Consider the following 22,585-nt stretch of genomic DNA (forward strand, 5'->3'; position numbering starts at 1 on the left):
CCGCGAGCCCAGTGCGCACGCGCAAGGCAAGGAGCGGGCCTGCGTTAACCCCCTCGGTCCCGGCCCGTGAGCTGCCCACACGGCGCGAACTCCTGGCCCCAGCAAGCAGCTAATTTGCCGGCCCCATGAGGCGCGCAGCCCCAAGCATCCCTCCAGAGAAGGACACGGAGTAAGAGCCCCTTACACCGCTCGCCACAAACGCCCACGGCCCTTAACACCACGCGCTCCGCCCATTGGCTAAGGCGCACTACGTCATCGCTGCGCGCCGAGCGGCGGCGTCTTCCCGCTCCCTACTCCTGACGTCAGAGCGGCGCCGGCTTCAGCGGCCAAGAAGAGCGGGAGGAGGTCTCGGCGGCGGGAAGATGTAAGTGTGGGAATCCAACCCCATCCGAGCTTCGGGGGGGCGCCTGCCGGGCTCGGTGGGGTGCATCGTGGATCCGACGCGCTCCCCGGCCCCGCGGTGAGGACAGTGGCCTGGCGGCGCAGCTCGGGGTCCAAGAAGAAAGAGTGTGGCCCGGGGTGGGCGGAGTGGGAGGTACCGAGGCCGCGGCCCGGAAGTGGTCGGGGCCGCGGCGGGCGGAAGGGCGCCCTCGCTTCGTCCGCTCTGCGGAGGTTCGAGTTAGGCCCGCGGGACTCGGAGCTGCCGGGAGCGCGGCCTCAGCCCTCACGGCCCTCTCGCCGGGCTGGAGACCCAGGCCCGCAACGCTGGGCCCTGCCCTGGAAGCGCTCGCGGCCCGGCGCCTGGACTGGGGAGTTGTGAGTGAACGCGGACGGGGTTGGCTAGGTCGCGTGCGGGGCCCGTGCCGTTGGGTGCGAAGTTGCTTAGTGGGGTGACCTGGAAGACCGGCTGATCCTCCCTTCGGGGCTATTAATTCAAACATTCACTCCACCAACGTTTACCGGGCTCCTGTATGCCGTTCTCGGTGCTAGTCCTTGGAGATAACAGCCCCTGAAATCATGGAGCTCAGAAGGGAACATACGGGACAGTGAAAATCAATTTTGAAGAGACGTGGCTTTTTCTCTGATTTTTTTTTTTTTTGCATGAATTGTGCCTAAAACATACTTTTAAATGGGGAAGGTGCTCTGAAGCTTTGAGCTGAAACGCCATTTGCTCGAGATTTAACTAATTGTTCTCTCCTCTCTCTGGCTGTTGGACGCGCACCTTTCCGGAGGATGGGGGAGGTAAACAAGGTCCTGTGCTGTTACCTGAACTTGTGTGAACAGAAACCTTCAACCTTTGCTTTCTAGCATTCGGCCACATCCAGCAAAGCATTCGTTTACTCGGTGGTTCTTAATTTTTTTGTGTGTTTAAGAATAACTGGTAGTGCTTGTTTTCACAAAGTACATTGGGACAGATCTTTAGGACCGGGGTGGGGCCTGGAATCTGCGCTCTAGGTCAGCGCTGTTCAGGAAGGTAGCCATTGGCCACATATGGCTTATCAAGCACTTGAAATACACCTAACCCAAATTGAGGTGTTTAAAAGACTTGGGGGGGAGGTAAATATTTTGTTTTTTATACTAACTACATGTTGAAAAGATAATATTTGGAGTATAGTGTGTTAAATTCATTAACATCACTGTTAACTGATGTTTTTTGTAATGTGGCTACTAGAAGATTTTAGGACACGTTTGAAGCTTGCACTGTTGGACGGTGCTGCTCAGGGGATCCCAATGGGCGCCACCCCTGTTGAGTATTTAGAGATATGTGACTTTGGAGACAAGGGTTTATGTGGGAAAGAGCCTCCAATTGTGGAGAAATGGCCCTTCTAACGTTAGCAAACATTTACAGAGCCTTAACTAGGTGCCAAGTCTTTTTCATGCGTTGATTAATGTTCTTTAACTATGAGATGTAGGAGCTGTAATTGTCACCATAATACTGGTGAGAAATAGAGGCTCAGAAAGGTTAAGTGGCTTATCCAAGGTCACACAGTAAAGCTGACTCAGGCAGGCTGACTCCAGACTCAGAACCACTAAATTATACTTACCGATTGTCCAAGGATGCTAACCTCATCTGGTGTAGTCAGCTTGGTGTGTATAGTAACTTATTGTTTTAAGGCAAAACACGTTAAAGATTTTACAGCCCTGGAAAAGAAGAGCAAGGGTGGCATTCTCTTCTCTTCCACTCAATTCGATTGTCCAAAGCCAGACACTCTTTGTTGAGTCGGAATATTATTCAGCATTTTGGGCACCCTTACATACACAGAAACAGAATCCCAACTTCTGTGCAGTGTCCAGGTTACTTAGAGGCTATGGAAAAAGGTGGGAGGGAAGTAGGTAAGACTAACATTCTGAAATCTTTGCTTACAACTTAAGCAAAGTGTACCAGACCTCACTGGGATTATGGAGGCAGCACCCAGGAAAATATAGGGCACATGACGAATTCATAGTTCTTAAGTAACCTTACTAATGACCCTTTATTGAGCACATCCTGCAGTCCGGCACTTTGCTAAACCCTGACGTGTGGTATCTCATCCAATTCCAATGTCTACTTTTTTCCCTCTGACACTTATTTTTGAAAGAATGTAAACATATTGAAAAGTTGAAAGAGTTGCACCATGAATGCTCACACGACCACCACCTGGATTCTGGGTCACATTTCTGCCATATTTGTTATCTCCTGTGTGTAGTCCCATGCATCAATCTTATTTTATCTTATTCTTTGCATTTCAAAGTAAATTACAGGGTGTGGTATACTTCCCCCACAACATTTTCATGTGCATGTCATTTGAAGTTTAATTTAATATTTACAATGACTACTTTTTAATGTTTTGTTTCACTGATTTTTAAATGTTCGCATGGGACATTTTATCTGTTTGCATTTGGGTAATAAATGTTTTGATGCTGGTCGTCACTTTTGAATTGTTTTTTGGCTTCTGTCATCTTATATCCAAAGTATTCTACAAGGAAATTTACAACAATATGAGATCTAATCCTGTCAAGGAGAGCCACACTCATTTAGGTTTTTTCCCTCTGTTCTGCATGCAAATGTGCTATAGTATTTCCAAGGGGCTGTAGAGGGATCACCAAACTTAGGAGTGAAAAACGGGTACTGTGCCACCTGTAAAATAACCGTGACCATCTTTTCCTTCACAAAAAGACAAGCTGAGGTGATGGTTCTACTCGGTGTCCTGCGGGGGGTGGGATCCTCCCTGAGGAAATGAAGGTCCCCGCATGTTCCTGGCTTTGGGTGCTTGCTGTTTCCTGCCGCCGTCTCCTATGCTGAGCGTTTGACTGCAAAGTAGACATGTTGCCTTGCCAACTCGTTCACTCTATAAATCCTTTTATCTTATTAGGCTGCACTTTGGCGTAAATTGCAATCGATTAGGGATCGTTTCTCAGACTCAAGTTAGAAGTGAGAGTTCAGATCAGTGAGGCCACCATTGCTGCTTTGAACACCTCAGAAGGGGAGAATGGATTTATCAGGAGTGAAAAAGAAGAGCTTGCTAGGAGTCAAAGAAAATAATAAAAAGTCCAGCACTAGGTAATCCTTCCGTGAGATTTTTCTAGTGCTACTTTGGGGGTGCTTGTGGCTAGGGACCCTCAGAAAGGGGAAGATTGGAAATGCTTTGCATTCGATAGTGAAAGTGTCCTAAGCCACAGATCATTTTGCTCTGATGGCCTGGGGTCTCTGTAGCTCCGTGGATCCCCTCTTGTGGGTTGTGCGGTTGTTTCCGGGTTCGGTCAAAGGGGCATGCGATCTCACCCTCTTCCTCACCATCCAGGGCTCCGTCTCCTACCAAACGCAAAGACCGCTCTGATGAGAAGTCCAAGGACCGCTCTAAAGATAAAGGGGCCACCAAGGAGTCGAGCGAGAAGGACCGTGGCAGGGATAAAACTCGCAAGAGGCGCAGCGCTTCGAGTGGGAGCAGCAGCACCAGGTCGGGCTGGCGGGGGTGTTAAGAGGCCTGTCCCTTGTCCCTCCCGAAGGGCACAGAGAGTGCTCTGTCTGCTTAATTATTTATGAAGAAAACACTCATTGCCGATCAGGAATCTGATTATCACAGACCGGTTTGAGCTTTGCTCTCGTTGGATGTAGACAATGGTGGTTTGGTTTCTTTCCTTGAGATGTTGAGGAATAGGACATCTTGGGGTATATTTTTCCCTCGAGTACTTTTTAGTCAGTTGTGATTGGCCTGCCCTAGCCCAGAACTTGGTTTTCCTTCTGTTAAAAACCGGTCTGAGTTAGTCGGTCAGTAGTCACCTTCCAAGCTGAGCATGGCTCTGGCTCGCCAGGCTCCTGCTTTACTTCCCAGTAGGCAAGGCTTGTGTCGGTAGGAAGCAGCTCGTTCTTCCTGTCTTGTCCCTGCACAATGTGAAGGCTGTTTTCTGTCCCTACCTAGGGCTATGGCTTGGGGGGGCAGGTTGGGGAGGGGGTGTTTTCCCTATTGGGGAAAGCAGTGCGGCCTGGAAATATGGTGACATTGGTTCCCTTCGGGAGCACGGGCAGACTTGTCTGCTGTGATGACATCCTGCCCCCGCCCGCTGTTGTCCGTGACCCCCTCCATCTCACCTCAGGTCTCGCTCCAGCTCTACCTCCAGCTCGGGCTCCAGCACCAGCACCGGCTCAAGCAGTGGCTCCAGCTCCTCGTCGGCATCCAGCCGGTCGGGAAGTTCCAGCACCTCGCGCAGCTCCAGCTCCAGCAGCTCCTCCGGTTCCCCGAGCCCTTCTCGGCGCAGACATGACAACAGGCGGCGTTCCCGTTCCAAGTGAGCTTCCCTCCAGCACCATTTCTCACCACCACGTGGGAATTATCTGTGAACTTAAGTTGACAAACGGGGGCCTATAAAGTTATCGCAGTTACTATAAAAGGAGAGCCGAATGGAGTCTTTCTGGCTTCCTTCTAGAAAACTGTCATACTAGCAGTTAACGTCCCTGCTAAAAAAACAAAACTTTGACGTGACAGAAATTGATTGTTTCTGGTGTTGTTTTTTCAATCAGATCCAAACCACCCAAAAGAGATGAGAAAGAAAGGAAAAGGCGGAGCCCTTCCCCGAAACCCACCAAAGTGCACATCGGGAGGCTGACCAGGAATGTGACCAAGGTGAGGAATCCTGAAGCTATCCGGGGGCGGGGGGGTCTTTGGCCAACTTTTAGAATGTAGCCTTTCGGGGGGCTGGTGTGATGGCACAGGATTCAAGTAAGGCACTGATGGATTTCTTTGAGTGGAATACATGTGTGTTGAAAAGTATCTCCAAATGTCAAGGTTGTAGTCGTTACGTGGTGAATTTTCTCTGATCTTACACAAGTGATTGGTGCTTGAGTGTTAGTGACCCTTCTTTCCCTCTAGGATCACATCATGGAGATATTCTCCACCTATGGGAAGATTAAAATGATTGACATGCCTGTAGAAAGGATGCACCCCCATCTATCGAAAGGCTATGCGTACGTGGAGTTCGAGAATCCAGATGAAGCTGAGAAGGCGCTGAAGCACATGGATGGAGGTGGGTGGCCCTGCCAGCACTCCTCTGGACTCCCTTCTCTGTCCCCTCCACGAGCAGCTACCCATCACACGCAGGGATCCTCAGAACCGGTTAACAAACCTGGCTGCACATCAGAATCTCCCTGGAGCGCTTTCAGGATTTTAATTCTTACTCAGTGGGTGTGTGTTTACCAAAAACACGTTTTATGGAACATTAGTCTTGCAAAAAAATTCAGCAAATATGACTATATTAGCATTTTAAGAATTTTTCAATCTGTTAAAAGCCTAAGGATCAAATGAAGGTTTTTGGTTTTTTTTTTTTTACAAAATATATTGTGAATATAATGGAGCATTTGGCTTTTATATGGGAATGTTCCTTTAATCTTCCGAGAGTCATTTTCTGTTTTCGCCAACAATAACATTTTAGGATTATTTAGCTGAATTCACAAATTTTACCCATTTCCCAAAAGTTTGTATCTTTTTTTTTTTTTAAATTGGGGAAGGGGAACAGGACTTTATTGGGGAACAGTGTGTACTTCCAGGACTTTTTCCAAGTCAAGTTGTTGTCCTTTCAATCGTAGTTGTGGAGGGCGCAGCTCAGCTCCAGGTCCAGTTGCCGTTGTTAGTTGCAGGGGGCGCAGCCCACCATCCCTTGCGGGAGTCGAACCGGCAACCTTGTGGTTGAGAGGACGCACTCCAACCGAGCCATCCGGGAGCTCAGCAGCAGCTCAGCTCAAGGTGCCATGTTCAATCTTAGTTGCAGGGGGCGGAGCCCACCATCCCTTGCGGGACTCAAGGAGTCGAACTGGCAACCTTGTGCTTGAGAGCCCACTGGCCCATGTGGGAATCGAACCGGCAGGCTTTGGCATTAGGAGCACGGAGCTCCAACTGCCTGAGCCACCGGGCCGGCTCCAAAAGCTTGTATCTTTCCTGTTTTATGACGACGTTTGTATCCGTTTTATATTGGGCAGAATGGTTTTAACAACATTTGAACACTTGTGAATAGTTTCAGATGGTCAGTGCTCATTTTGTCTTCAAGTCAGCATTTTAAGAACCGTAGAATTTGTCTCTGCCCTGTTTGCTGCTGCTACAATCCAGGCAGGACTGAGAGCCAGCACTGCCCACAGCACTGTGTGGGCTGCCAGGCCGAGTGGGGAGGTGACTCAGCATTCTAGAACCTTGGCATCCTCGGAGGCCCCATTATACACTTAATAGCTGGAGTTTTTTTTGAATAATTGCCCTTGAGCCTTGGTGGAGTTTGGATACTAGGAAACTTTCCTTCGTGTTTGGCTAACCCTATTTCAGTCTACTTAAATTCCTCTGCAATGTTTTAGGGGATTCAGAATAAACTGCAGCCCATCACTGCACTCGTCAGCTCTTGGCTTTGTGAATCACTCCTTCATTTTACAGATTGTCAGTCGTGTATTTGACAGTCTGAGCATTTGCTAAAAATTCAGGAGACTTAAACATTTCCACGGTGTGTGGTTATAAACATTCCACGTTTTCTTAAGATTCTCATGGACTTTCGTGTGTCCCCATATTGCACCATAATCCCCAGAAGGAAAGTGGAAGGGCTTGGTCTTTACTGCCAGCTGGCCAAAAGGTGAATGTGTCTGTTGTTTTATAATCAGTGCCGTGAAATCCCTACCTGGGCTGGCTTTGGCAGTGAGCCAGGGCCAGCTTAGGCTGCAGTTACTTAAGTTAAGCCTTTTAAGTCTGTTCTGAATACAAGTCTTCATGCCTGAGTTATCCCCTCGATTCCTTTGACGTTTCTTTAGAGATAGAAGCTGAGACGATAAAAGAGCTCCGACCCTTTGGGGGCGCACAGGGGCTGTGCATGGTCCCCTGAGCAGTCCCTGGACTAATTGGTGTGTGCTTCCCTGGGGTTCCTAAACTTAAACACAAACTTACTGTCTCCTGAACCTCATTTCATTTTGTCCCCCAGCTTCCAAGTCTTCCTCCTGAGCCCCACTTCTCAGGAGAGCAGAGTTCATCCAAAACCTGGTGCTAATATATCCCGCCCCCCACCCCACCCCGCGCTCTCCCTCCAATCCATCTAGTTCTGGTGATTTTACCTCTCAGTTATCCTTTGAGTTCTTGGGTTTCACCCCATCTCAGTCCTCATGAAACCCCCTAACGGGTCTCCCCTCTTCTCTTGCCTACCCCCTTCCCATTGTTCTCGAGAAGGAAGCTCAAGTGCTTATACCACATTCCAGCTCAGGGCCAGGGCACAGCCCCTCCCCTCCCCTAGCAATTCCAGCATGTTCTTTGGGTGTCAGTTTGAATCCTATTTTCTCTGGGTAACTGTCCCAATGAATCAAGGTTGAATCCTCAGTTAGGTTCCATGCCCCCTTGTAGCTTTCTTGATGAAACTTTCAATAATAGTAATTATGTGGTTATTTCTGTGGTGAGCTGAGTTTGTCCTTGTTACCGGAGCCCATGTCTGTCTTGCTTTCTATCTGGCCTACGTCTGACATGGTGGCCTGGCCCTAGGGGAGGTGATTCTTAGGTATTTTTTGACTTGATTCTTTTTTCAACAGGACAAATTGATGGCCAGGAAATCACTGCCACCGCCGTGCTGGCCCCCTGGCCTAGGCCGCCCCCCAGGAGATTCAGCCCTCCCAGGAGAATGCTTCCACCGCCTCCCATGTGGCGCCGGTCACCCCCACGGATGAGGAGAAGGTGACTCGATTTGGGGTGTCAGGGCTAACTGGGTCCAGTTTGAGTTTGTTTTGTTTACAACACAATGCGACGATGATCATTTTGGCGCCTTACTGAGCGCCACGTGCAGGCGTGCACACCCACCACCGCCTGGACGGGAGTGGGAGGGGAGTGTTGGCGTGGGTGGCCTTCGAAATTGATCGTGTTCATTGCAGCTGGGGATAACAGAAGGGCAACTGCTGGAGTGAGGGCCAGGCAGAAGGTGCAGCCCTGCAGGTCGTACCAGTACCATTTCCTTCCCGAGGGCTCCGTGTCAGTGCCATGCAAAGGGAGCTGTCCTCACTGTAGAACCGCGAAACTACAGAATTATTCCTGAAAGAAGACAGCTTTAGTGAACACAATGGGATACATAGATGATGTAATACACAATTGTACACTTGAAACCTACGTGATTTTACTAACCATTGTCACCCAGTGAATTTTAGTTAAAGAAGAAGACAGCTTTCCCCCTGCAGTCCGAAATGCGAAGCTGCTCCCATGGCATTGGCTTCGGTGTCTGATGTGGTTTTTCCTCTTCCCACAGGTCACGCTCCCCGAGGCGCAGGTCCCCTGTGCGCCGGCGATCCCGCTCCCCTGGCCGCCGCCGACACAGGAGCCGCTCCAGCTCCAATTCCTCACGATAAGCAGGCCGCCGAAGCTCTGCCCCCTGTAACTTATATCCCATCCCACTCAGTTCTGTCACTTTTCTAGCCGAAGGAGGGTCAGTAGGAAAGAAATCCTCAGTCAGGCAGACTTCAAAGGCAGCGTTTAGACATTTCCTCCGAAGGCCAAGTTCGGCTGTAGAAGTGTTGGTTTGGGCTTGTGCCTATAAAAATGCCTTCCTCTTACCTGGCTAGAAAGCTCCACGTTTCCAGTCTCTGAGTGAATCAGTTCAGTGCTGAGGCCAGTAGGGACGAGCAGGGCGGTGGCAGGGTGGCCCCAGCCTGGGGACACATTTTTCCATTCCACAGGTGACCTGGGGCCAGTCTGGTGGCCTGTGCGATCCTTCAGGAAGGCGTGCTTTCATGTAGCTGCCATTCCTGTCAGCCTGGCCCTGCTCCCCTGCTTGAGTCCTTCTGGCCTCTAGGATCAAACCCTCCATGTTAGTTACCACTCATGGTTCTGTTTTTACAAGTACTTGTGCGCCCAAGCCCCGTGTCTCCTTCCTCTGAAATTGGTGAGCAAGTTGAGAATTTGTTCCACAGGGTCACCACAGACCCTCCCCCACCCCACACCCCATGGCTGTTACTCATGGTGGTCTTTCAGGTTACCTTGGCAACATGTACATTGCTTTTTTGGCTTTTATTGTACAGTCAGTACTATAAATTTTCTGTTGAGTTTTTTTGTAACTTTGTAGCATTTTAGACAATGTGTTTGTACTTGATTGTGTAGAGTGAAAGGATTGTGTTGAATAAATTTAGGATTAGAATGCAGAGTGAATGTTGGGTTCACCGCCTCCTTCCTGTCCTTTGGCCCCAAAGTTTGCTTCAGTCGTGAGGGAATTAAAAACATGGCTGCCTAAGAGCTGAAATTTGGTTTCATTTCCAAAGTCACGCTCAAAATCTTTCAACTGAGGAAACACTAGTCAGTGTACCCGAGTGTTGGGTTCCTCCTGCGGGTAACAAATACATGTTTTATCACCTTTATATTCCTAGGCGCTTCAAATTCTGCCTGATCAGAAACACATCTCATTTGCTGCTACTATGTTAATTACAGAAGAAAAATATTTTTCCTCAAAAATTGGTTTGTGCCACAAGGAAGAATTGGAAACACTTAAGTTTAAAGAACAAACGTTTTGAATCGCCTGACACTGTGCTTGACCCTTACTATGCCCAGTGTTCAAACTGAATGGTCAGAACAAGACCATCTGTGCTGCCCATGCCTGCCCTTCATTCCCTCTGCCTGGGTGGGTGGCCACCTTCATTTGTTGCTTGATTATCGTCAGTGTTTGTCCGATGCAGGATAAAGCAAATACAAACACCCACTGTTTTCCCTTCCCTTTCTTGTGGAAGAAGTGGCACTAGTCCCGCCGGTAGTGAGTGCCTGCTGTGCTTGCCAAGCGTGCTGCCAGGCTTCGGGGGAAGGTGGGTCCTCTTCCGAGGTCTGACACAGTTCGCGAACTCCTAGAAAAAGTGCTTCACATCTCACTGCTGAAGATCACTACGGTCACCTAAGTACTCCCCTTGGGAAGCTATGCACTGACACCAGCACCTAGTCTACCCTTCAAAGCAATTTTGAAACTCTCTGGAATGGCCATCAGATCCATTACCCTTGATGTCCTGAATGTCATCAAAATGTCTTCAGTATTTCCTTTATCTTCGGGTAAAGAAAGAAGTCATTTTGGGTCAGATCAGGTGAGTAAGGAGGGTGTTCCAATACAGTTACTTGTTTACTGGCTAGAAACTCAAAGACAGTGCTATATGAGCTGGTGCGTTGTGATGCAAGAGCTTCGGGACCATATTTGCACACCTTTCTCATGCCAACATTTTCAGTTAAGATGTTCCTGTGTATTGATGTTTACTTGGTCTGCTATGCTCACAGACAGCTGACGATTTTGGCACACAATTCGACGGATTTTTGCAATGTTTCCATCAGTTCTGCTTGGTCTTATTTTATAATATAAGACCTGGTCTTACTTTAATTTTTGCTCCAAAAGATACATTAGAGCTGATTGCCCAGCTAGGTCTTATTTTCGGGGCAATGGTACTGCCCCCCCCCAAACCTCTTCATCCGTGGTGTGCTTTCTCCCCTCAGAACATTTTGTACACTGCTGTTTTCTTCATGGCATTATCCCCATAAACTTGGACAAGTATCTCCCTGATTTCATTTCCACTCTTGCCAAATTTAACAAATTTAATATTTGTTTGTTGCTCTAATTGAAGCTCAGACATTCTCAAGACGGCACACAAAAACAACAATAGGGGTGGCCGGTTAGCGCTGTTAGAGCGTAAGCTCTTAACAAGATTTCCGGCTTGAACCCCACATGGGCCAGTGTGAGCTGTGCCCTCCACAACTAGATTGAAACAACTACTTAACTTGGAGCTGATGGGTCCTGGAAAAACACTCAACAATAATGAACACCACTCAGCAAGACCACTATATGTCCACACAGCTGTGAGACACTGATATAACAAGGTTATAAAACCTTACGGAGCTATTTTTGTACAGTGCTGCCAATGTAAGTGCACGCTGGCAAGTTCGCGAACTTGTCAGACCTCTATCACTTGGCTACGCTGCCCACCCAACCCTGTGGATAGGGTTTCCAGACGGGAATTCCCACCCATTCTCAGGAATTTTTTTCACTTTCCCATTCCCAAATCCCGAGGAAAGTTGGGGAAATCGGGAAAATCGTCTCCTTGAACCCAGTAATACCCACAATGGGAAATGTACTACTCACAATGTATCTCTTAGACATTTTTCCTATTTATTGCTAGGGTTTCCGGGTGGGAATTCCTGCCCGTTCTCAGGAAATTTTTTTGCTTTTCCGTTCCTGAATCCCGAGAAAAGTTGGTCGGGAAATCGGGAAAATCGGCTCCTTGAACCCAGTTGGTTGGTAGTATAGGCCGTCACTTTGGGAAACGATTCATCGTGAACAGAAAACAGTTTATATCGGGATTCAGGAACGGGAAAGCGAAAATAATTCCTGAAAACGGGCCGGAATTCCCGCCTGGAAACCCTACCTGTGGCTAAACTACCAGTCCTGATTCCCTGTCCCACCACAGGCAGGAGGCGGAGCTCACACCAGGCAGCCCCTGGCTCCCGTCAACCCTCCCCGTGTAGCATGCTTTTCAGTAGCCGCATTTCTCCAGGGGTGGCAGAGTTTTAGAAACAGCCCTGGAGCGATCTTGCCGGGTCTCCCAAGTCCCTTGTTACCCCTTAAACTCACAACCCTCTCTGGGACTTGTGCTCCATGACGTCTGTGGCTTAAGTGCAGTCACTCCCAGTTTCAACACTCCTGCCTGATTGGGGAAGCATGCCAGCCTCCCATCGGTGCAGCCGTGGTTGGAAGGGGCGCGGGTCGTGTATTGTGGGGCTTGGGGGGAAGGGCGAGGCCTGGACAGGCGGCCCACGCAGCCCTGGCAACCCCTGCGCAGCCCCAGTGCCCTGCTCTGTGAGGCCCTTTGCAACTGATTAGGCTGGACGGGTCGGCTGAAGCCTCCAGCAGGAGCATCCGGAGACCCTGAGTTCTGAGGACTTAAGCTCCGGCTGTGGCGGTGGGGGCGTGGCCTACACGGAGCTGAGGCCGGCATTCGCCTCGCCCCACCCCGAGCCAGGACATCCCGGCGCTGTGACCCCGATCGGCTCCGCTCAAGATGGCGCTGACGGCGGTGATACGCGTCCCTTCGCGCGCACTGCTCCGCCCGTGTGCGTGACCTCCGGCGGGTGGGCCAACTCGGGGTCGGGGGTGGCAGGTCGGGTCGGCGAGAGGAAGCGGGCTAACGGGCTTGGCTGCGGTTCGCAGGGGCCCGCCTCCGGGATGCAGCCCTCGGGTGGATAGAGCCGGCGGGCGGCGGCGGCGTCGAGGTCAGCGCGCAGCGCTTCGGGAGCCAGAAGGTCGTGGTGGAGCCCGACCCGGCCGCAGGTAAGCGCTCCCGGGGTCCTGGAGCCCCGGAGCCCGGGCCGGCCGCACGCCGTGCCTCACCCGCTCCGTGCGTTGGCCGATGGTGCGGGCGCCTGGCGGGCCATAGTTACCCAACGTCCTGAGCGTTTTTCCTGCCAGTGCTCACTGCCAAGGGGTGAGAAAGGTGAAACCGAATAATGCTATGCGGTGCTGGCCACAGCGTGCTCCGTATGCAGTGCGTTGTATTATTCTCCCCCAGCTCCAAGCCCCGAACTGGAATCCAGACTCATGAAAGCCATTGAAATTTATAAAGGCCGCAAGAAAAAGCCCAATTTTAAAATCAGTTCCTTTTGAGTTTAAGGGTCATCAATCACGGTGGTTTAAATGGTTTCTCCCCCCCCCCCAGTTCATTATGAAGATAAAAATATTTCTGGTTTTTAAAGTTTGGGGGAAGTGCTCCTTTATATAAGCTATTCAATTGAAAGTATTTTAGAATAAAATATTTTAATTTTTCTTACTACTCCCACGTGGGGCAGAACCCAGCAGGTATTTTCCTAATTACAGCCCAGAGCCACAAGTGGAATCTCGCCTTCACACCACCACCACCCATCAGAACACCTCTTAAAACTCCAAAGGAAATAGAAAAAGTAGAAAAGCCCCTTTTGAAAGAGAAACCTATCCTTTCTCTACCAGAGAGCACTCCAGAGCTGGATCCTGAGAAGGCTTGGGGTCAGGAGACGGGCAAAGTTTCAGATTTTAGGACGTTCTGCCATCTAAGCCTCAGCCTTGCAAGATGGAGGCCCTGGTGTGGTTGGGGGAAGCCATCCCCCTTGTTGGGACTGAGGGATTGTGATGGTGCCACTAAATCTTCTATTTTTGAGATTTGGATGTCTGGTATACTTCAAATTAATAAGTGTAATTTAGCTTGGGACTTTTTGAAAGCTTTCTTTTCTTTACCTCTTAACGGTTCTGCTTCCTATATATTTACTATGCAGTTTCAATGTTTCTATTTACTTTGGCCCTGTGATTTGGAAGAGGTTTTGCATCTGTATGGGATCCACTCTCCTGGCTCCAATTTAAATCTACATAACATATGCAAAGGTTGCGATAATCCTCTTGACCGCACCTTCTCCCACCCCCAACTACAGGAAAACAGAAAACTTGAAACTAAAACAAGATTTGATGTAGTAGCTTCCAGCAGACTCTGCCCAGCCGACTCTCCTCTTACTTTAATAAATCTTCTATAGTTCTGTCTGATTCGTGAATTCTTTCACGGCCCGCGAGAGAGCAGACACAACCTTCCTCTACCCCCAAACACGTACATACAGGTGCCACTGTTGCCCACACCTGGAACAGTATCAGGGCACCGTGTACCTTGGTTCAGTTCTTTTCTTTAGCTCCTCACTGGGTTGGGGCTGCCTGAACCTGGTGATGAGGGGCTGACCCTCGGGGTAGGCCCAACTCTAAGTCCAACAAAAACCTGGATTTCTGAAAGGAGCATGTCTGTGGCACATTGGAATAGATTTCAAAAAGTGCAAAAACACATTTAAAAGTATTGGAATGGATGGTGGTGATGGCTGTACAACATTGTGAATATACTTAACGCCACTGGATCGTATACTTAAAAATGGTTTAAATGGTAAACAACTTTATCTAAACAAGGAAAAAAGTACTGATTTTTTACCAAAGTGCTTTCACACCCCACCACGGAAGAACTTCCTAGATTCATTGGCTTAACATGGTAGAAAGTCAAGTTTCAGGTCAGAAAGCCAGGTCTGGTTCTGTCGTCACTGCCAGACCGTTAGCTTTCAGGCATCTTGAAGCTTGGGTGAAGTAATAGAGTAAAAGTACTTTAAAAATGTTTTCATTTAAGTGCTGTTACTGAAGCTGATTTTCGATTCCATTTAACAGTCCATTCAAGTAACATTATTTAGTGCCTCCCCTGTGCCAGGGGTGTTGTTACTTACCTTGTGATGTCCAAGGTCATCCAAATTCCTCTTGGTTAACTCATGTTCGCCTTTGGCCTATTACCTTTCCCCCAGTGTCCGCTATGCTGACCCACCAGGTTCTGCAAAAATCCAGGGTCAGCTTCAGAAACTTTTTTCCGAACCAAGTTTGGGGAGCTTGCTTCTGAAAGTCCTAATCGCTTCTTGTAGGTACATGTACATATCTGTAGGCAGTTAATACTTCCTCATAAAGGCCTCAGAAGAGCCCGTTGCCTTCAGGACTTAGTTCTTTCTCCTAGAGAGCGTTTTATGTTGACTACGGAAATTTACAAGGTCCTGACCAGGGAAATGGCCCTAAAATAAACAGTGGCATTTATGAAGCCCAGGGTCTGTCCTTGGGCCAGGAAGTGAGAACAGATGGCCCCAGCCAGCCCAGGCCAGCAGCTGCACTGTCTACAAGGGCAGGCCCTGTCCCTCCTGCTTTCCCTGCAGCTGGCGGAATGAATGAATACAAGACATATGACCCCCAATATTTTCCGCCTCTATCCTTAAATAAGCGTGAACCAGAGCGCCTCACTGTATGCCTTCTTGCACATCTAGTTCTCAGAGTTGGCTCACTCCTCAAGAAACAAAGGGCATTTCCTACTCCCACCAGGACGGAGGATTTGCATCTGGGAGAAAAAGATCAACAAAAATGTGTACATGAATGTCCAAAGCAGCATCCTTCACAATAGCCGAGAGATGGAACCAACCCGTGTCCATCAGCGTAGGAATGGATAGACAGAATGCAGTATACAATGGACTATTACTCGGCCTTAAGGAATGAGGCACGGGTACATGCTACAGCATGTGGGAACTTTGAAAACAAGTGAAAGAAGCCAGACACAAAAGGTCACATGATTCCATTTATATGAAACGTCCACAATAGGCAAGTCCATAGCAACAGAAAGATGAGTGGTTGCCAGGAGCTGGAGCAGGGGGAGTGGTGGTGGTGAGTACAGGAATTCCTTTTGGGGTGATGGAAATGTTCAGGAACTGGAGAGTGGTCGCACAACATTGTGAATGTACTTAGTGGACAAATTGTTCGCTTTTCAATGGTTGATTTATGTTATGTGAATCTCACCTCAATTAAAAAAAAAACCCCAAACCAGGTAACTTTCCTCGGCCGGATTGAGGGTGCGGGATGACGGGGGTGCTTTTCCAGTGCTGGGTGTGAGCTTTCTCTTCATTTCCACACTAGGGGTCGCTGTGATGAAGTTAAAGAACCCCCCAGTGAACAGTCTCAGCCTAGAGTTGCTGACGGAGTTGGTCATCAGCCTGGAGAAACTGGAAAATGACAAGACCGTCCGAGGCGTTGTGTTAACTTCAGTAGGTGCTCGTTAGATCCCCAGGGCCCCAAGTTCTCTGATCAAAGTGCAAACCTGTTACTAGATCAAAGTCCATCTGCACGGCACGTCTTGAGGAATAACCAGGCGCAGGTGCCCAGGAGAGGCTTTCAGGGATTATGGTGCTGGGCAGGTGACAGGTTTGCAGGGACAACCTTGAGCCCACACTGATTCGTGGAAGGGAGACCCTGCTCAAACTTGGCAGTGGATTCCTGGGGTGCCCTCCCTGGGCGCCCCCGTAACAATGCTCGTCCAGAAAGCCATGCTCTCCATTCCTCTTTGGGCAGGTCTTAGAGTTCAGTTCTCAGAGGGCAAACTATTTCCTTCAGAATCCTCGAGGGGACCCTCATCATTGTCCCCACGAGCCAGCAAACAAGTCTGTGGGAGCAATGTCATTGTTGAGGCCTGGGAGGGGCAAGAAGCTTTGTCTTCTGGGCCCAGGCTGGCGGGGCTAGGAGTGACCCTGAGAGGAAAAGGTCGATGAGAAGGGGGCCAGGTGGTCCTCAGAACCTGGGCTGGTTTTAACACCCAGACCCGCAGAACTGGGGACCTCCGGTGTCCTGCGTCCCTCCAGTGGGCATCAGGCCCACCTGCTCTGCCAGGCGCCATGGGTGCCAAGAGAGAACTCAGATGAGACCCAGGCAGGGAGGTGTGGACCCAACATAACAGTCCACTTGTTGGGTTGGGATCACCTTTTAAGTTAGAAGGAGGCACAGACAGCATGAGTGTCCCCCAAAGCTAAGTGCCACCACGTTACAGAGACCAGTGGGGACACTCTGCTGTCAGTAAAAGGGCAGGAAGCAGATGGCCGCAGCCTCTTTCAGCCAAGGTTTGGAGCTTTCACTGTGGGTGTGCACCTGCTTTCTTATCCCTCAGGTTGTCCGGGAGGTGGGCTGGTATTGCAGCTCTGAAGAGCCTGCTGCCTCTAGCGGGGGGAACTATCACTGTACCAAAGACAGGGACCCGGGGCTGGGCGTGATGCAGATGTGTGTATCCGGTGGGTCCTGTGAAACGGGTGGAAGTGTTCTGGAACTGGAGAGTGGTTGCACAACACTGTGAATGTACTTAGTGGACATAAATTGTTCACTTTGTACTGAGTGTATGTAGCACGAGGCCCACCCAGTGGGTCCCCATTAGATGAGTGTGGAATGACAGCATTTTAGTGTCCTGTGGTCACTGTCACAAAGTACACAAACGGGGTGGCTGAAAACCACAGAAATGTGTTCCCTCACAGTTCTGGAGGCCACAAGGTTTAATCAAGGCATTGGCAGGGCTAATTCCTTGTGGAGGTGTAGGGGAGAATCCTCTTTGGCCTCTTCCAGATACGTCTGCCCTGTATTTCTGTGTCCAAATTTCCCTCTCCTTAGAAGGATTCCAGTCGTGGGATTTAAGGCCCCTCCACCCCCACTCCAACATGACTTCACCTTTTTTTTTGCCCCCACCCCCCAGTTTCTAAGCCATTTTTCTCGGTCTAGTTGTAGGACACAGCTCCCTGGCCCATTCTGGTATTAGGAGCCTTGCGCTCCCCCTGGCTGAGGCAATCGGTTGCCGGTCATTGGTCGGCTGCTCACAGGGACTCACAGCAGCTCACGCCGGCTGCTGGCCAGTGTGGCCACTGGCTGCTCACGGTAACACACGTTAGCCCGTGGCAGCACACAGCAGCTCACACTGACCTCCGGCTATTCACGGCAGCCCAACTCTAGAGAGAGCCGTTGTTCACAGTCTTAGCTGTAGAGGGCACAGCTCACTGGCCCATGTAGGAATCGAACCGGTGGCCTTTGGCTTTAGGAGCACGGTGCTCGACGGTGCTCCAACCACCTGAGCCACCGGGCCACCCTCCTTCATCTTGATAACATCTTGCAAAGACCCTATTTCTGAATAAGGTCACATTTACAGGTCCTGGGGGTGAGGATTGGATCTTGTCTTTTTCAGGGACACGATTTGGCCCACTACAGACATGTTGCTAAGTCACAGAAACAGGCCGCCCCACACCCTTTCTAATCTGTCTGACAGAGGCTGTCCCCACTTAGGATCACGTGGCTTATTCTGTCTCATCCAGAATAGAACCCTTTGCCTTCGATTTCCTAAATTGCTGGCAATGTGGGCGAGTGCTGTTAAGCTGCCCGGCGTCTGTGCTGATAAAGTACTGGATTCATGGGGGCAGGGGACCAGGAGCTCGCTGTAGGAAGAGGACAAGGAAAACGGCAAAAAAGCGGGCTGTAAACTCCAGTCGTGTCCTTAAAGCAAGAGCAGCTCTGTCCCTGCTGCCATCTCTCCCCCAAACCAGGGGCTGGTTCCCAGGTCCCTGTATCTGGCCCACGAGGGACAGTGAACTTGGTGTAATAATTGTGCATCTTTCCATCTCTGGTCTTTTTAAGTTACAGGAGTAGAGCACGTCCCGTGGAAACGAGGTCAGCCTCCAAGTAGTGCCCACACACAAGCACGTATGTGTACGAGAAAAAAGGGCTTCGACTCCGACACCTTCCACTGCCGCTTGATTCTGTCACTTAGTATAAGGATGTAGAGGACGTGGAGTGTGACTGTCCCATACTTTATTTTTCTGCCTGCTCCTCACGGACAGTGGGTGGTGGTTCTCACAAGCAGCATATGGTAGCCATTATCACTTCTTGTCAGATCGTGCCAGCCTGTGCTGGCCCAGCCCCCAGCCGTGGGAGTTTCTCCGTTGCTCAGAGGTGCTGGGACCGCCACGTGGGAGCCCCAGGGATGGGTGTTTCCACATGAAGGCTGCTAAATCATCCCTCCCCCGTCTGCGTTCTTGGCCAACAGTCCTTTGAGTGCCCAGAACTTGGTGCCCGCTGCTGGAAAGTGCCATTGTGCTGGCAGCCCTTTACTCCTGCCTGTTGTTCCTCTTCTGTCTGTTTGCCGCCCCTCCCTTCCTTGGCAGCTGTGTCAGGACCTGGGGCATCCGTTTGCACAGCACACACATGCCTTCATGCTCATTCCCCAGGCTTCTGTCTCACACGTCCCAGGCCAGGGCAGAGGTCTGGCTTCTTGATCGTCATTGCTCCTTCCTTCCCTGGCCTCGTTCAGCCAGCAGCACCTCCCGGTCTGCACCAGTCGGCAGCTTGCTTGGCCTTTGGGGATAAGTCAACATGTGCCCCCAACAGACTGTCCGGAGTCCTCCACACGCCTCTGACTTTCTCTGCCTGGGCTGTTACACACACATGTGCTCAGAGCACGGTGCCTTCGTGTCCCTGGGGGAGTGCCCGACCCTATCTGCTTCTGCCTTTGCCAGTTTGAACTCGGGAGGGGAAGAATATGCCAGGACGTAGGAAACAAGTCCGAGAGAGATTGAGGCTGAGTCCCTGGAGCCCCAGCTCTGGGCTGGGGTGACCTCAGCCCTGCTGCCCCCTGAGCACCTGAGGGCGCATTGCCCTGGGAGGTGGACTCATGGCGCCCTGGCTCCCTCACTCACCTAGGACTGCCCCGGGATCTTCTCAGCCGGCCTGGACCTGACAGAAATGTGCGGGAGGAACCCCGCGCACTACGCTGAGTACTGGAAGGCCGTGCAGGAGATGTGGCTGCGGCTGTACCTGTCCAACCTGGTGCTGGTGGCCGCCATCAATGTGAGTGTCCCCACTCCCGAGTGGCCACACAGAATGGGGTGGGATTGGGGGGATGTGGCCCTGCTCTTGGAAAGCCCTCAGTGGGGGAGGGGGCTTTGGGGAGACCCTCAGACGAGCACAGGTAAGCATGCTATTACACACCAGCATGACTTGGTGACAGGTGGGGTCACCTTGGTCCCTGGGATGGGAGCAGGACCCGAGGGCTATACAGGAGCAAGTGGGGGATTGGATCCACATTTTGGAAACATCACTTTGGCCTCACCTGCAGAAGGCAGGGGCAGGCCGCTAAGCTACGGCTTGGGAACCAGTGTGCCCCGAAGAGATGTGGCGATAACCCAAGTAAGGTGCAAGGAGGACCTGAGCTTGCTGGAGGGGAAGGATGCTGAGAGTTAGGAAGACTCCATGGGGTGCAGTGGCAACTGACTGCCCAGCCATCTCTGTTTGGGACAGTGAGGTACATGAGTTGAGGGCAAAGACATCCTACTGGGGATGGCGACAGGCCTATGGGCATGACCTGACGTGACCGCTCTGGCTAAATGCTCATTTGGCATTTTAGCATCCCGACAAAAACTGAAAGGAAAGGCAACTTGTTACCCTGGCTGGTGGGTAAGAAGAGTGGTTTTCTGGCCCAGAGAGAGCTGCTGACCTGCCAGTGTCTGGGGCCTCCAGCTGATGGGCAAGCCTGAGTCCCTTGTGCACACCCAGCCCAGACAGTGTTGGTGCAGCGCCCTGGGGACCGGGGGCACTCCAAGAGCTCACACCCTTTGGCAGGCCGTTCCTCTGGACCCCGGGTCCCCAGCAGCACCCAGAGCCTGGTGGTCTTGCTTCCCCTGCAGGGAGCCTCCCCTGCCGGAGGCTGCCTCATAGCCCTCACCTGCGACTACCGGGTTATGGCCGACAACCCCAAGTACAGCATTGGGCTGAATGAGACCCTGCTGGGCATCGTCGCCCCCTTCTGGTAAGGCCAGGGACTACCCTCACTCCACTTGGCCCTGGGGCTAAGCCTCCAGCCCCGAGTGAGTCGGTGCCTGCATTCCAGGTTCAAAGAGACTCTTGTGAACACCATTGGGCATCGCGCCTCAGAGCGCGCTCTGCAGCTGGGGCTGCTCTTCCCACCGACAGAGGCCCTCCAGGTGGGCATGGTGGACAAAGTGGTGCCCAAGGACCAGGTGCAGAGCACAGCGCTCTCAGTGCTGGCCCAGTGGATGGCCATTCCAGGTGAGGAGCACAGGGAGGGGTGGCAGCTGGGTACTAGTGGGCGAGCAAAGCCTCTTCGCCTCCCCTCTTCCCCGTTCCTCTCCTTCCCCAGCCTGGCACGCCTGCTAAGACCAGCACGAACATGCAAACTGACTTAGTGTCCTGGGGCCACTGTAACAAATTACCACAAGTCGGGTGGGGATGGGGGTGTGCTTAAAACAATAGAAATGCATTCTCACAGTCTAGAGACCAGAAATCCATAGTCAAAGTGTGGGCATGGCTGCGCTCACGCCAAAGGCTCCAGGGGAGGTTCCTTCCTGCCTCCCAGTGTCTGGTGGCTCGTGGCATTCTTTGCCTGTGGCCTCGTCACTGCTGTCTCTGCCTCCATCTTCACATGGCCTTTTCCTTCTTTATCTCAAATCTCCCTCCTTTCTCTTCTAAGGACACTTGTCATTGGCTAAATCCAAGATGATCTCATCTTAATTACATATGCGAAGACTTTACCGAATAAGGCCACATGCACTGGTTCTAGAGGGTGGTTAGGACTTGCACCAATATTTTTTTTGCACGTATCTTTTTGGGGTCCACCATTCAATCCACTACACAGACAGTTGAAAACAGCCTGCATGTCTGTGTATAGAAGTAGGTCTGGTTACATCACCTGTGATAGGGATTGAGAGCCGCAGAATGTCTATAAAGAGCCAGGTCGATTTCCGGCTTTGTGGGTTACACGGTCTCTGCCACAACCATAGCATGAAGGCAGCCACAGAAACTACGTGAACTAACGAGTATGTCAGTGTCCTGATAAAACTGAGTGTCCCTGAAATGTGAATATCGTACCATTTTCACATGTCACAAATGCTACCTTTTAATATTTTTTAACTATAAAAGTGGAAACCATTTTTAGCTCACAGGCTGAGATTGCCAACCCCTGGCTTAAATGACTGAATACTGTGTATCCATTAACTATGTTATAAAAGGATATTTAGTGACATGGAAAATATTCTCAATAACATAGTTGAGGGAAAAGAACAAGTTTGAAAGGCACTTTTCACAGGATCATCTTGTATGTTTTTCAAAGAAATCAGTGGGCGGTGGGGAACAGGTGATTCTCATTTTCTTCCCTCTACTTACTTGTATCTTCTAAGTTTTCTACCAGAGTTTCTGTTGGAACTCTCTTGGGAAGATTGGGAATGATGCCACTGTCTCAAAGAGTGGGTTTTTATACATGGACCCCATTCTGTTTAGACCACGCTCGGCAGCTGACCAAGAACATGATGCGAAAGCCCGCCACGGACCGCCTGCTGAAACAGCGCGAGGCGGATGTCCAGAACTTTGTCAGTTTCATCTCCAGAGACTCCATCCAGAAGTCGCTGCAGATGTACTTAGAAAAGCTCAAACAAAAGAAAGGCTAAGGGCTGGGCCACCCACACAGGGTCTAGACACATAAGCCCTTCGGGGCTCCTCTGGTCTCAAGGGGTTTTAAACTAGGTGTTTTCCAGCTTGAAAGTCCTTTCAGCTCTTTGTTTTGCTGATCTTCTCAGAAGGCCCTTTTCCTTGTAGCTAGCGTCCTAAGGCCCACCACCACCCACCAGTGCCTTTTCTGCCTGGCGGCTGGGCAGGGTGGGGTGGGCGGGCAGTGTCTGGCTTTGGGAATCATGAACTGGCAGGTGGGACCGTGTGGACCTCAGCAGTGTCACCACTGAGTGTCTCCTTTCCTAAAGCAGAATTGTGAATAAAGTCCTCTGGTTGTCCCATCCCTGGTCACTGGGTGGTTTGATTGCTGGAA

At 50.7% G+C, this 22,585-nt stretch overlaps 2 protein-coding genes across 13 annotated transcripts; both read left to right on the forward strand.

Annotated features, from left to right (window-relative positions):
* Nucleotides 1–207: 207 nt before the first annotated feature.
* Nucleotides 208–9,560, forward strand: RNPS1 (RNA binding protein with serine rich domain 1). 11 transcript variants are annotated; one of them, XM_019713150.2, is made up of 9 exons: nucleotides 509–756; nucleotides 1,173–1,191; nucleotides 3,294–3,481; nucleotides 3,723–3,878; nucleotides 4,516–4,707; nucleotides 4,940–5,042; nucleotides 5,289–5,442; nucleotides 7,961–8,102; nucleotides 8,665–9,560. In XM_019713150.2, the coding sequence occupies exons 3-9, from the start codon at nucleotides 3,411–3,413 to the stop codon at nucleotides 8,762–8,764; spliced, it is 918 nt and encodes a 305-aa protein (XP_019568709.1). In that variant the 5' UTR covers nucleotides 509–756; nucleotides 1,173–1,191; nucleotides 3,294–3,410; the 3' UTR covers nucleotides 8,765–9,560. The 11 variants fall into 11 exon arrangements, with proteins under 11 accessions (XP_019568711.1, XP_019568702.1, XP_019568712.1 ...); XM_019713152.2 differs by lacking the exons at nucleotides 509–756; nucleotides 1,173–1,191 and adding an exon at nucleotides 208–364 and having other exon boundaries at nucleotides 4,528–4,707; XM_019713143.2 differs by lacking the exons at nucleotides 509–756; nucleotides 1,173–1,191 and adding an exon at nucleotides 209–364.
* Nucleotides 9,561–11,941: 2,381 nt separating this feature from the next.
* ECI1 (enoyl-CoA delta isomerase 1) lies at nucleotides 11,942–22,553 on the forward strand. Of its 2 annotated transcripts, XM_019713154.2 has the most exons (7): nucleotides 11,942–12,485; nucleotides 12,583–12,702; nucleotides 15,868–15,995; nucleotides 19,453–19,599; nucleotides 20,436–20,557; nucleotides 20,639–20,817; nucleotides 22,045–22,553. In XM_019713154.2, the coding sequence occupies exons 1-7, from the start codon at nucleotides 12,434–12,436 to the stop codon at nucleotides 22,209–22,211; spliced, it is 915 nt and encodes a 304-aa protein (XP_019568713.2). In that variant the 5' UTR covers nucleotides 11,942–12,433; the 3' UTR covers nucleotides 22,212–22,553. The 2 variants fall into 2 exon arrangements, with proteins under 2 accessions (XP_019568713.2, XP_074178934.1); XM_074322833.1 differs by lacking the exon at nucleotides 20,436–20,557 and having other exon boundaries at nucleotides 12,252–12,485.
* The last annotated feature ends 32 nt before the right edge of the window (nucleotides 22,554–22,585 follow it).

Source organism: Rhinolophus sinicus, linkage group LG18 (assembly GCF_036562045.2).
Source record: "Rhinolophus sinicus isolate RSC01 linkage group LG18, ASM3656204v1, whole genome shotgun sequence".
Taxonomy (NCBI): Eukaryota; Metazoa; Chordata; class Mammalia; order Chiroptera; family Rhinolophidae; genus Rhinolophus; species Rhinolophus sinicus.

Coding starts and splice junctions, on each gene's coding strand:
- RNPS1 (XM_019713143.2), top strand. CDS start 3,411: ATGGATTTATCAGGAGTGAAAAAGAAGAGCTTGCTAGGAGTCAAAGAA. Junction 4,708..4,939: donor AGGCGGCGTTCCCGTTCCAA/GTGAGCTTCCCT, acceptor TTTTTCAATCAG/ATCCAAACCACCCAAAAGAG. Junction 5,043..5,288: donor TGACCAGGAATGTGACCAAG/GTGAGGAATCCT, acceptor CTTTCCCTCTAG/GATCACATCATGGAGATATT.
- ECI1 (XM_019713154.2), top strand. CDS start 12,434: ATGGCGCTGACGGCGGTGATACGCGTCCCTTCGCGCGCACTGCTCCGC. Junction 15,996..19,452: donor GAGGCGTTGTGTTAACTTCA/GTAGGTGCTCGT, acceptor TCACTCACCTAG/GACTGCCCCGGGATCTTCTC. Junction 20,558..20,638: donor GGCATCGTCGCCCCCTTCTG/GTAAGGCCAGGG, acceptor CCTGCATTCCAG/GTTCAAAGAGACTCTTGTGA.